A 14,353-nucleotide genomic window follows, 5' to 3' on the forward strand; every position below is an offset into this window, starting at 1 on the left:
AATTTGTTTTTTTCAAATTTCCTAAAGTAGATTTTTAGTACTTAGACAGGTCTCATAAAAGAGCTGACAGTTTTCACTTAAGGGTTTCTACTTTTGTAATAGAGATGAGAAGGTTAAGACCGTTTTTCACTTATAGAAAATTTTTTTTTCCTTTCTTTTTTTATATAGACATAATTGATTATACAAATTCGTGGGGTATAAAATTGACTAGAGAAGATATTTTCATTATACCATTATTTTTGTTTTGCAGTGGAGCTCCAGCTTCATGGTGCCAAAAACATTGGATTCATTGGAGGTGCTTATTTTCTGCATTTCGTGTGGAAGCTCAACTTCGAGAACTAATTAGGAAGCTTAAACAGGTGATTACTATAATGGATTCTTTCTTGAGTAGCATTTTAGACCTGTGTATTTTACATTGAGTTTTCATTGATATACTTTTTACCACCTTTTCTACTCTACTACCCTCCCTTTCTACTTGCTTCTCTGTACAACCAACTCCTGATCTCATAAAAGACTCCGAGTAGTGATAAAGGAATTTTACCTGTAGAAATGGGGATATTATTTAAAGACAGCTTTACTGATGTATAATTTCATGTGCAATAAACTGCACATATTTAAGATATATAATTTGATGAGTTTGATGTCTGCATAAACCCATGAAACCATTACACAGTCAAGATAATAAACCTATCTGTCACCTCCCAGAGTTTTCTGATACCCTTTTGTAATCCATCCATCACGCCTCCCAGGTCCCCCTGCTCTTACCATGCAACCACTGATCTGCTTTCTGTCACAATACATAAGTTTGTATTTCCAAGCACTTTATGTAAATGGAATTGTATAGTATGTCTTCCTTTTTGTCTGGCATTTACTCAGCATAGTTATTTTTTCAATTCCATATTTTTTTTTATTGTGGTAAAATACAATTAACATAAAATTTACCATTTTTAAGTACACAAGTCAGTGGCATTAAGTATTTACAGTGCTGTGCAACCCTTACCACTCTGCATCTCCAGAACTTTTTATCATCCTGTACTGAAAGTATACCCATTAAACAAGAACTTCTCATTCCCTTCTCCCCTCAGCCCCCAGTAACCACTATTCTACTTTCTCTCTGTTTCATTTTGAATGTTTTCTATTTGCTTTGTCTTCAAGTTCACTGATCTTTTCTTCCATAATGTCTGTTCTGCCATTAATTCCATCCAGTATATTTTTCACCTCAGGTGATCTGATTTTCATCTCTAGATGTTGGATTTGAGTCTTTAAAAAATTATTTTTTATTTTCCAGGTCACTACTTAACTTTTTGAATATATGTAATCCAATTATAATATACATATAATTAGAATACAAATATAATATAATTAATGTCTGTGCCAGTTCTGGGTTGGTTTTGATTCACTGATTTATAAACTCACTATGGGTTGTATTTTCCTGCCTTTTTTTTTTTTTTTTTAAGGGTTTTCCTTTTATTAGAACTCATATCTTTTTGGTATGGGGATCTGAACCCTTGACCTTGGTGTTAAGGCTATGTTCTAACCGACTGACAGCTAACTGGCCAGCCCTGCCTTTTTTTTTTTTTCTTCCCCTGTGTGTTTTTTGTTTTTGTTTTTGTTTTCCCTGCCTGTTTGCATGGTTGGTAATTTTTGAATGGATGTCAAGCACTGTGAATTTTACCTTGCTTGGTTCTAGATATTTTGGTATTCCAGTTACTTAGAAACTATGTGATCCTTTTGGGTCTTGCTTATAAGATTTGTTAGACTCTTCTGAGTACTTTTCCCAAAACTGTGTGAATTATGAGGTATTCTAGTCTGGCGTATAGGAACAGGCACCATTCCTAGCCCTATGTGAACACCAAGTACTGTTACCTCTTATCCTTCTGGGAGTTTCTTTTCCTGGGCCATTAGTTTCTTCACATTCATGAGCAAGTCAGTACTCAGCTGAACACTTAAGGAGGACCTTCTGCAGATCTCTGGAGTTCTCTTTCTGTAGTTCTCTCCTGAACTCTGTCCTGTGAATTCTAGCCACCTTGGTCTTCCTGGACTCTCAGCTCTTTCTCCTTAACTCAGGGAGTTCTCTGGATCCCATTCGGGTTTTTCCTCACTGCACTTTGGTCTGGAATCTCTCTCAGGGCTGTAAGCTGGGACAGTTGTTAGGCTTACTTCATTTATTTTCTGTCTCTTGGAGTCACTGATCATTGTTGCCTGATATACAGTGTTTTAGAAATCATCATTTCATATATTTTGTCCATCTTTTGGTTGTTTCAGGTTGAAGGGTAAATCTGATCCCTCTTACTCCATATTGGCCAGAAGCAGAAGTCTTTATAAATGTGGACTTTTCAAAATAAAAGATTATTTCAAATTGTTCTGTGAGATTTACCACCGTGTATATATTCTTTCTACAGCAAAGTGATTTCCCAAGAGAGACTTTTGAAGGCCCTAAACATGAAGTACTACGAAGATGCCTTTGTGCAGGCTATTTCAAAAATGTAGCTCGAAGGTAAGCAATATGAGATTGAGATATGCATCAAGAAATACTATTGTATTTGACTACAATATTGAACTATTGCTTTTTTTTTTTTTTTTTTTTTTTTGAGGCTGGCCAGTATGGGGATCCGATACAATACTGAACTATTTACTGTTAAAGATTGAAGGTTTGATTTAAGCTCTTTGATGGTGATGACATCAGTTACAGTTAATTTTTTCATTTGTGCAGGTTGGGGGTATTGCTGCAGTGGCTCAGAGGGGGTATTGAAGCTCAAGCAGGGTAGGAGGGGAGTGTATGTAGGGCAATTGTCCAGCATGGATTATTATCACCTAAGGCAAGGGACAAGGGTTTTCTTGCAGATGGGTGGCCCTTTGTGGAGTCTGAAAGCCACACAGGTTGAGGATGGCATCTTTGAGGAAGGATTGCTTGGTTTTGAGTGTCAGAGGTCAAGCTGGGTGGGGAGAGTGTCTTTGAAGGAAAAGGATAACAATGGTGGTGACTGGAGATTTATTATATACAGAGGAATTAATCGTGTAACTAAATATGTTAAGGATGGGCTGAGCCGGTGGCGCACTCGGGAGAGTGCAGCGCTGGGAGTGCAGTAACACACTCCCGCCGCGGGTTCGGATCCTATATAGGACTGGCCAGTGCACTCACTGGCTGAGTGCCGGTCACGAAAAGGACAAAAAAATAAATAAATAAATAAATAAATATGTTAAGGAAATAGTGAAGCGTGTTAGAAATACTGAAAGGGAGAAAATGAGAATTATCTCTGTAGAGCTGGATTGGAATTTCAGTGTATTATCATGAAGTTATGATTTTTAATATAGATGGTAAATGGATATAGGAATAAAAATATATATTAATGTCTGTATATATAATATGTACTTGTATGTATGTAAATATTTAATATGTAAATATACATATATATCCTGGCTCTCAGAGGAACTGGGAGAAGTGACATCATAATTGCAATGCATACATGTAGTACCCAGATCTTACTTGGAACAAACATCTGCCACTTAAAGGAATCAGGGCTCTTTGGAGAAATGGGGCTGGTAAAGTACAAGGTGAGCCCAGAACATCTTATTTTGCCATCAAGCAGAGAAGGGATTAATGAAGGTTGAGGCCATGTCAGAAGTACATAGGAGCCAGCTTGAAGAGGTCCCATCTGATCAAATATGGGACATTTTGAGCATCAAAATAAAGACTGATAGTAGTGGATTATAACATACTTAATAAAATGTGAAATAATGGGTCTATAATGATATAAATTAATAAATGAATAAATTAAAAGTTTAATGAGGAATGGAGTTATTTACATAGTTAAGCACCTCTTTACAAAATTCTCATTAATTACAAAGGAAAAAAACTAAATTTACAGTGGAGAAGCCTGGCAGATGCTACCTAAATCAAATCAATCAAAGAGAACATCATCAGTAGTGAAACAAATCAAAATCTTCCTTTTGATAGGATACAGTGAGAAAAACACAGTATCACTTCTGTGATGTTTCTGCCAGAGATGCATAACTTGAATCTTAGCATCCTGAAACAGACAAACTCAAATTGAGTGGATTAAACACAAATAACTAGCCTATAATCTTTAATGGTGTTAAGATCATGAAAGTCAAAGAAAGACTGAGGAAGTAAGTATTCCAGAATGAAGGAGACTAAAGGGACATAAAGAGTAAAGGCAATGCATGGTTCTGGACTGGATCCTTTTTCTGTAAAGGATGTTAGTAGCACATTTGGTGAAATATCAGTGGGGTCAGAGGATTAGCTCTTAGTAATGTATCAGTGTTAATTTCCTGGTTTTCATGGTTGTATCATAGTTATGTAGGAGAATGTCCTTGACTATAGGGAATACACACACTCAAATATTTGGAAGTGATGGGGCATCAAGTTGGCAACTTATCCTCAAATGATTCAGGTAAAAAAGATTTTTGTACTAGCAACTTTTCTGTAAATTTAGATTGTTTCAGAATGTTAAATATATGGTATGTCTTGGTTACCTGCTATGTGCCAATAGAGCATTTGATTGCAGAATGGTACAGTCCTGACACTTTTTTTTGAAGTCGAGGCGGGGGGGTTGGGGATCTGCACTCTAACCAACTGAGTTAACTGCTGGCTAGCCCCCCAACATCATTCTTGATGATACCTAAGTGTAGTGGATGATATGGATATGTAAATGAATAATTATAATGCAGTCTGATCTGGGCTATAAAAAGAGTATACATAGATAAAATACTATAGGAAATCAATTGTAGTGACTATTGAAGTAGGGCTATTATTCTGACAAGTTTTTTGTAGTATAGGGAAGTATAGAAGAGGAAGAATTTGAAGTTAAGGACATGAATTAGAAAAATGATATATGAAATTTTCTAATTGTTAGATTATAGAATACCCCCAAATCACTTATTCCTTTAAAAAGAGATGTAGCATGATATAAAGAACACTGTATTTCATGGGCCAGCCTGTGGCTTACCTGGGAGAGTGCGGTGCTGATAACACCAAGGCCATGGGTTTGGATCCCTATATAGGGATGGCCGGTTAGCTCACTTGGAAGTGCATGGTGCTGACAACACCAAGTCAAGGGTTAAGATCCCCTTACTTGTCATTAAAAAAAAAAAAGAACACTGTATTTCAGTCAGAAGATTTATGTTTAGGACTTGGTTTCACCATGTGTGATCTTGAGAAGGCTAGCTAATTTATTTGAGTCTCAGTTTTGACCTTTTAATAAAGTGCCTGGCTCTCAAAGCTCATAGGTTGTTTTCAGGCTTTGTTATGAAAGCATTTTGGAAACTCTAAAGCATTGATATTACTAATTATTGACCAGAAATGCTTATACTTAACTGAAATGACTGTTTAGCTTTTGTCATTAATTTAAAATGAATTGATAGAGAGGTTATAGTGACGAATAAATTTAAACCTCTGCTTACAGCACTCTTTATAGTAAAACTTACTGTAATTGTTCATGTTGGACTTAATGCTCTACTTCATTGTTTTACTGTTCTTTTTTTTTTTAAAGATGAGTGGTAAGGGGATCTTAACCCTTGACTTGGTGTTGTCAGCATCGCACTTTCCCAAGTGAGCTAACTGGCCATCCCTATATAGGGATTTGAACCTGTGGCCTTGGTGTTATCAGCACCACACTCTCCCAAGTGAGCCACGGGCTGGACCTGCATTGTTTTACTTTTCTGGTCTTTATCATTTTTTTTGTTTATAGATCTGTTGGTAGAACATTTTGCACAATGGATGGTCGTGGAAGCCCAGTTCACATTCATCCTTCCTCAGCAGTAAGTACCTTATTTTTAATAAAGGGAAGAAACTTATAAAGGTGTAGGAATAAGTAATATACAAATGTCTTCTACTTTTCTCTTTGAGATTAAATTTACATATATCTATTTTACATAGAGCTGTAAGGGTATTGGTTGGCCCATGCCTCCTGTGTGATTAATAAAGATAGAAATTAATTTGGAAGGGTTTGGGCTATTATTTGATTGGTCTGGTATGTAATAGGGTAGGTTATTTAGTTACCTGTCAAAATGAATTCTTTTGAATAGCTTCATGAACAGGAAACCAAACTTGAATGGATCATTTTTCATGAAGTATTAGTTACCACCAAAGTCTACGCAAGAATTGTGTGTCCAATCCGTTACGAATGGGTGAGAGACTTGTTACCCAAGTTGCATGAATTTAACGCACATGATTTGAGTAGTGTGGCTCGACGTGAAGTAAGAGAAGATGCACGAAGGAGATGGACAAATAAGGAAAATGTAAAGCAGCTAAAGGGTGAGTGAATCATTTGTTCTACTCTTTATCACTATGCCATACTGCTTCCTAGTAGTACTTTACTATTTTTCTTTAGTTTATAAAGTTTTGTGAATTACTACCTCAGAACTTCCTTTTTTCCAAGGGGCTTTTTCCATGAAATGTTAGGTGTCTCGTTGAGAGGCATACATAGTTGTGGTACTGAACTGGGACAGAAAGCTTAATTATCAGTTTACATATACAAAAGGCTATTAGGTAAAGCTTTTTGAAACTTTTGAATGATGGAGCATATTGTATTATCTTTATTTAAGATCACTGGGAAATACTCATAGCAAAGATTCTACCCAAGAAATCTGAGTTTTTAGAAATATTAGCCACTGGGTGTTTTGTTTCAGTGTTATAACACTGTATCACATGCTTGAATTAGGGTTAATTTTTCTGACTTAGCCTCCATGTTCTTATTTTTTAACCGTACATAGATGACATAATTTCTTTTGAAAGGACAAAATTTTAATTTCTCTTTATTCTTTTTCCTTTCTTTAAAAAAAATTTTTTTTTTTAATTAATTTTTTTGGCAGCTGGGCAGTATGGGGATCTGAACCCTCGACACTGGTGTTACAACACCGTGCTCTAACCAACTGAGCTAACCAGCCAGCCTTATTCTTTTTCTTTTCTTAACACTGAAAAATCAGAGCATCTCTTTCTTTTAACACTTAAAGTATGGAATCTCAAAACTAAGTTTTATTGGATTAATTTGTAATGTTTTCAGATGGAATATCAAAAGAAGTCCTAAAGAAAATGCAAAGAAGAAATGATGACAAATCCATATCAGATGCACGGGCTCGTTTCCTTGAGAGAAAGCAGCAGAGGACCCAGGACCACAGTGACACACTGAAGGAAACAGGCTAAGCAGTAAACCCTCCAATTCAGGAAGTAGGAAGAGCAGCCAGGAAATATGCTTCTACTTTGCCAGTTATGTCAGACAGCACTGCCAAGAGGAAGTGGTCAGCAGCTATTATTAGCCTATGAGCTAAAAGCAAATCAAAGCTCATCAATACCAATAAATGGAATTTTCAAAGAAAAGGTTGGGTTGCAGTAGTCATAGGCAATGTTACATGAAATCAGTGAAAGACAGTACATGTAATATTTTCCTCACTTCAATTTTGCTGGCCTTAACTGGTATCAAACGCTGTCATTGAGATATTTTCAAAGAACAGTGAATTGTATTTAATCAGCGTGTATTCCATTTGCATTGAAGCATTAAAAATTATTTTCCTTAAATCTCTTTAAGGCCTTCTTGTTGCTATTAGAATAGTGTTATATCAGGTATGTGACCATTTCCTTCAGAAGGCTGAACTTAAGAGGTTTTTACTCAGCAATACTTAGATGTCTGTTTAATTGCTACAGAGCTTTATAGATAGAGAAAAGGCTTAATCAGTTAGTAAATAAAATTGCCTATGGCAGGATTCTTTCTTGAATTAATATTAATCCTTAAATTGATTTTTCTGGGATTATACAAATTCCTTTTTATATAAAGTATATTGTTTAAAACCGTAGCTATAGCCATTAACCAAAGGACAGATGATATATATATATATATATGTTCTTTTTAGCTGTACCTACATACTTGTATCAGCACCATGTATGTGGGTATGACAGTGCTTTCAAATAGCCCCTCCACCTGGCCTACTCTCTTGCCTCCAGCTGCTTGGGTAGGACCATTTAAACATCTATTATGTCGATCTTGAGACAGGATTTTCAAAGCAGCCAACACTACTTAACCAGTGTTTCAAATTGGAACCTTCAGGCTAGTTCATATCACACTCAGGCCACACTCAGCACTTGCCCACTCTTGTTTACTGCCTTGTATTCTAATTATCTGTGTATTTGTCTGTCTCTCTCACTAGATTATACGCTCCTTGTGGGCAGGGACTATGTCTTTTTCATCTTTGTGTCTGTCATGGCACCTAGCATAGTGTTTTGCACATAGTCACTCGATGTTTGTTAAATAAAGCTATTAGTGTCATTAAAACTCAAAAGACAGTATAATGTGTGTTTTTAGATATTTTATGTAAAAATTAAGAATCTCAGTTTTTTGTAGGTAACTAACTCTTTGTTATTTCCTTTGGAATCTAAACAGTTTTATGTTTCAATATTTGAAACTTGAAGCCTTTATTGAAAGATCCCGAGGACCCAAATTGATGTGTTTGTCCTAGAAATAAGGGGAATGGTGATGATTTCTCTGAACCTTTCCAGCATTGTTAATTTGTTCATTTTTATCTTTAGTGCTCTAGACACTATTTTAGCATATTAGTCATTTAGTCCTGTCAGTTTCTCTTCTCAAGTTTATGTATCAGTGCATTTCCTTAGATGTGGTGGGGTGTGTGTGGATTCTTGGAATGAAAACTCTTTTAATTCAGGAATTAAAATTTATTAAGCACACTTTCTAAATCTACAGTCCATGCTCAGATGTCCTTTATAGAATTTTTCTCCAGTTTAGGATTTAGTCGAGGATCATGTATTGTATGTAGTCTCCTTTAATCTGGAAAAGGTCCTCAGTCTTTCTTTGTTTTTCATAGCATTAAAATTTTAAAATACAGGCTAGCTATTTTATAGAATGTCCTCAGTTTGAGTTTGTTTCCTGATGATAATGCAATTTTGACTGGAATACTGCATGAGCGATCCAATATTTTTCCTACTGTGTCATATCTGGAGGTGCATGGCATCTGCCCATTATTGGTGATATTAATTTTGATTACTTGGTTAGGTGTTTGTTTTTATTTCTTCAACCTAGTTATTCTTAAAATTCATAAGTAATTGAGGGGGGAGGAGGAATACTTTGAGATTAGTTAAAATACCTTATTCCTCATAAACTATGACTCTTTAGATCATCAATCAATTGCTGCTTTTTGCCTGAATCAGTTTTATTCTTATGGTTGCAAAATAGTGATTTCTTTCTGATTATTTTCTATATTTATATAGTGGCATTATAAGGAGGAGCTTTCCTTGAAAGATGAAGTTCTGATAAATAGATGGGTGCTAGGAACAGCATGGATCAAGACAGAGAATTAGAAAGCCCAAGGGGTATTTGAGAGAGGTGGCAAACAGTCCAGTTTACTTGGTGCATAGAGTATATTTAGGAGAGTAGCAGGCTGAAAATGTTGGTTGAGGTCCTATTATGGAAAGTTTTGAAAGCCAACCTATGGAATTTGGAATTATTTTGTGGGATATATAGATTTGTTAGAGGGAATGACATCATTACAGCTTTGAGATAATTGTGACAAAGGTATTAATAAGAAAAATTTCCATTTATCCATTGAGAGGGCTGTGAGAGTAGTATCAGGGGAATACTGGGTTTAGTTAGGCAAAAAGGTGGAAGGAGCCTTGGAGGAAAGTGGTGGTTATGGAGGAGTTTGTTCTTAAAAGAATGAGAATTCACCTCCACATTACTAAACAGAAAGAAACAAAGACATGTTATAACAGAAAAGTGGGCAAAGGACTTGGTCATTCATTTCATGAAAGAAGATACATGGTATTGACCACCTGTCAAAAAAAAAAGAAACATGAATGGTCAATAAATAAGGAAAGATGATTGAATCTTACTGGTAATCAAGGAGATGCCATTCATTCCCATCAGTTTGGCAACAGTTGATATGCCTTAAAAGTATTGGCATAGAAAAAATTGCTCTTATTTTATAGAACATTTTGGCAATATCTAGTAAAGTTGAAGATGTGCACAACCTGTGACCCAATAAGTCCACCTCTAGATTTAAATCCTAGCAACTCTTTTAGGTTATATAAAATATTCGGTTCCTCATAACATTTGACTCCTGTAGATTTATGTTGCTGATTGATGTTAAAATACATAAAAATGTTAAATACTGCATTCATTAAAATGCTAAAAACACCATTGTTTCTAATAGTAAAATTTAAAAATAGTATATACATAGCTATCAATAGGGAAATGGTTGAATGAATTGTGATATGATTTTTTTTTTTTTTAAAGATGACCGGTAAGGGGATCTTAACCCTTGGCTTGGTGTTGTCAGCACCATGCTCAGCCAGTGAGCAAACTGGCCATCCCTATATAGGATCTAAACCAGTGGCCTTGGTGTTATCAGCACCGCACTCTCCCGAGTGAGCCATAGGCTGGCCCTTGTGATATGTTCTTATGGTCAAATTCTGTACAGCAGGGAAAGTGATTTTTGAGACTCGTGATGCCTACTCCTAAGTGTTTTGCAGAACACATGAACCAGTTCACATCTCTATCCCTAATGCAGGAAAGTGCCTGTCTTATTGCACCCATGTAGTCCCTCATAAATATTCCTCTAATTATAGACCAAAAAGGCACCTCATTATCTTAATTTGCATTTTTAGATGTTTAACATTTTTTATACATATTCAAACTGTCTATAGGAAATAAAATTATCTCATTTCAATTTTTATTTTTTCTGGCCACTGGCTAGAATCTGAACCCTTGTCTTTGTGTTACAACACCACTCTCTAACCAACTGAACCAACTAGCTAGCCCTCTGATTTGAATTTGATAAGGCCAGATAGTGAGTACTTTAGGCTTTCTGGCCATACAATCTCTGTTTCAATTACTCTGATTAGTATGAAAGCAATGACAGTGCATAAATGAATGAATAACACTTTGTTCCAAGAAAACTTTCTTTATGGAGAATGAAATTCAAATTTTATATAAATTTTAATGTCAGGAAATATTTTGATTTCAGATTTTTTTGCTACTCGTACTTGAATTCAGAAAAGCTACTTTTCACATTTCCATTCTAATTAAAATGATCATTTCATTTGTAAGAAAATAATTTAATGAAATGTCAGGTTTTTTGGTTTTTCCTTTTTCTCTTCTTCATGGTAGAGCTGATGGGACTAAACATAATGTTAGGAATAGAAAATTCATATTATAATCTTTATTCTTCCAAAGATTTTCAAAGTAGTCCTTATTGCTTGTTAGCTATTCCTTTAAACTTAAAATATGAATAATACAAAGTTCCCTATGAAGCTATTAAAATTTTTTTAAAGAAAATAATTGATCACGTTACTTGTCCAGATAAAGTCCACATATTTTTCCTAACCTAATAATACTGTTACTTGGTTGTCAGCTAAAATATAGGAAATGAGATGGGTTAACCCAAAATATAGCCCAGGATTGGTGTTTTATATTTTTTAATCATTGTTGTGCTAACTCCAGGTGTGATTATTAACAACATAAGTTAGCCTAGGCTTCAAATTAAATGGGTGGTATAGTCAATAAGTGCTGGAGAAGTCAGGTAAATGGATTTTAATCTGAGTTTTCAAGAAAGAGTAGGAGCTGGACTGAAACAAAAAGGGAGACAGAATTTGTGTGGTTGGGAAGAGGAACCAGTTAAGCAATGGAAATATTATTGGTGTCACCTTGAGAAAACCTTTTCTGAAGGGTTTTGCAATGTCCAATCTATATCTTGGGCTAACACAAAGTAGGACAAATGAAAAATAATTTGAGTGCACTCACTCTTGCAGATAGAAAAATTTGGAAGTCAGTTTGGCCAGCTGCCAAAATAAAAAAATTTTTTTTTTAGTCAGCCTGGCTGGAATTTTCTTTTTATAATGTGCATTTGTAGATTACCATTGTATGCCAGTCTGCTACAGTAATCCACCCTTATCCTCAGGTGATATGTTCCAAGACCTTCGATGGATGCCTGAAACCACAGATAGCACCAAACCCTGTATGTACTGTTTTTTCCTACACATACATACCTATGGTTTAATTTATAAATTAGGCACAGTTAAGAGATGAATAACAACAGCATAATAAAATAAAACAATCATGACAATATGCCAGCATCACGACTCTTGCACTTTGGAGCCATTATTAACTGTAATAACTAAGGGCTACTTGAACACAGGCACTGTGATACCTTGACATGCTACTCAGAAGTGTTCAATTTAAAAGTTGTGAATTGTTGGGCTAGCTGGTTAGCTCATTTGGTTAGAGGCGTGGTGTTAAAACGCCAAAGCCAAGGGTTCAGATCCCTGTATTGGCCAGCTGCCCTCCCCCCCAATAATAAGTAAAATTTATGAATTGTTTATTTCTGGAGTTTTCTGTGTAATATTTTTGGACCATGGTTGACTGCAGGTAACTGAAACCATGGAAAACAAAACCTCGGATAAGGGGGGACTGCTGTACTCTTTAGTTACCTTTATTTAGTTCCCTTTAAAAGAAATGGAGGGGCTGGCCCGTGGCTCACTTGGGAGAGTGTGGTGCTGATAACACTAAGGCCAAGGGTTTGGATCCCTATATAGGGATGGCCGGTTAGCTCACTTGGGAGAGCATGGTGCTGACAACACCAAGTCAAGGGTTAAGATCACCTTACGGGTCATATAAAAAAAAAAAAAAAAAAAAGGAAGGGGCTGGCTGGTTAGCTCAGTTGGTTAGAGCTCAGTGGTGATAACACCAAGGTCAAGGTTTAGATCCCTTTGCTTCCAAAACAAACAAACAAACAATAAAAGAAATGGACTCTTCCCTGTACTGGCCAGCCACCAAAAAAAAGAGAAAGAAAGTAATGGAATCTTAAAGCCTTCCTTAGTAATGAGGAGTATAATCTGATCTCCAAATCTGATCTCGTGGCCCAGCTAGGTAGTAACTAAAATAAAGAGACTGTTAAGAGCTGTCCTTATCAAGTTAGTTTTTATTTTCACCATGTGGAAAGCTGTGAGTGGCTGGTGGACCTAATCTAAAGAGACCTTTTCATGATTCTTGGTGCTAATAGGGCTGGCTCTGAAAAGAAAAATAAAATTTAAATCAATAAATATCAGGTGGCTCAGATGAATGCTACATATTTTTCCATCACTGGCATGTTAGTAGTTGAATGGTTGTATACTGTATAACTTAAACTCATAGGTATTTGGAATATGAGCAACCTGGGAAAGAAAGCAAGCTTTTGGTTTTACATAATCTGCTTTTATCAGTCATGACAGGATGAAGTAAGGCATTTTAAAAGAAGTAATTTCTAGTATATCCTACATCTGGTATTCAGATCAGGCTATATCTGCAGGAGTGCTATACAAAAACTACTCACTGTTTTGAACTGTTACTGGGCACAGATCTAGCTGCCTGCCCACTTTCAAAAACAAAACACTCAGGGCTGGCCCCTAGCTCATTTGGGAGAGTGTGGTGGGATGGCCAGTTAGCTCACTTGGGAGAGCGTGGTGCTGACAACACCAAGTCAAGGGTTAAGATCCCCTTACTGGTCATCTTTAAAAAAAAAAAAAAAAAACACCTCAAAAATCAAATGTTGGTGAAAATGGAAGTCAGCTTTTATTCAGGAATGCCATTGACCTGAGGAGAGATGTTAGGCTAACCCCTCTCTCCAGTAAACCTGAACAATTGCCAGACTAAAGCCATCTCAAAGACTCGGGTTTACTGAGGGGTTTTTTAAGAGGGGGTTGAGGGAATGGAACACAGGAAATGAAAAGCAGGAGGAAGGGGGACATGAGCTGCAGGGGCTCCATGCAAGGATCCAGGTGCAAGGTCTCACTGCAGCTCCATCTTCAACCTTGCTTTTATCTCAGGGTCCTGCCGGAGGGGTGGAATCAGCATAGCTTTACTCATGTCTTCCTTGGTTTCCCACGGTCTGGACAGTATGTGCAAATCTGCATTTCCAGGCTGACTGGAAAACGACTTTACATTTTCATGTAAATAATGTCATCTTACCCCATAAACAAGGTTCAAAACCATGGGAAAAGAGGGAACTCAAAGGAATGCATGCCAAGAAAAATACTGTCCTTTGATAATCTTTTAAAGCCCATATGATTTTAGGTCCCAACTTGGCTTCAGTTCTCTGAGCTCCAACAGAACCCGAGGTCTTTAAGATTCAGAATTGCTTCCTCATACCAATTTTTTTTCAAAAAAGGCTTTACAAAAGACTTTACCATTGTAATTTTACATTGTAGGTACTAAAAAATGTTTGTTGAAGTAAATTAGATTATAATGCCTTGAAATTTTGTTACTATTGAGTTAACCAAAACTTTGCCAAATCTTAGTCCTTAATTATTCTGTTCCAAGGAAGTGAGTTTACTACCATTAATAAGGCTGCA

General features: G+C 36.2%; 1 protein-coding gene across 2 annotated transcripts in view; it reads left to right on the forward strand.

The window, feature by feature from the left end:
* DHX40 (DEAH-box helicase 40) overlaps nucleotides 1-8,295 on the forward strand; it is a 39,621-nt gene extending 31,326 nt beyond the window's left edge. For both annotated transcript variants that reach the window (XM_063110441.1, XM_063110442.1), the window contains exons 14-18: nucleotides 251-359; nucleotides 2,403-2,497; nucleotides 5,712-5,781; nucleotides 6,049-6,277; nucleotides 7,026-8,295. In XM_063110441.1, coding sequence (XP_062966511.1) covers nucleotides 251-359; nucleotides 2,403-2,497; nucleotides 5,712-5,781; nucleotides 6,049-6,277; nucleotides 7,026-7,165 — 643 coding nt within the window. In that variant the 3' untranslated portion in view covers nucleotides 7,166-8,295. The remainder of the gene's footprint in view (nucleotides 1-250; nucleotides 360-2,402; nucleotides 2,498-5,711; nucleotides 5,782-6,048; nucleotides 6,278-7,025) is intronic.
* Nucleotides 8,296-14,353: the final 6,058 nt, after the last annotated feature.

The sequence above is a fragment of the Cynocephalus volans genome, chromosome 10 (assembly GCF_027409185.1).
Source record: "Cynocephalus volans isolate mCynVol1 chromosome 10, mCynVol1.pri, whole genome shotgun sequence".
NCBI classification, from domain to species: domain Eukaryota; kingdom Metazoa; phylum Chordata; class Mammalia; order Dermoptera; family Cynocephalidae; genus Cynocephalus; species Cynocephalus volans.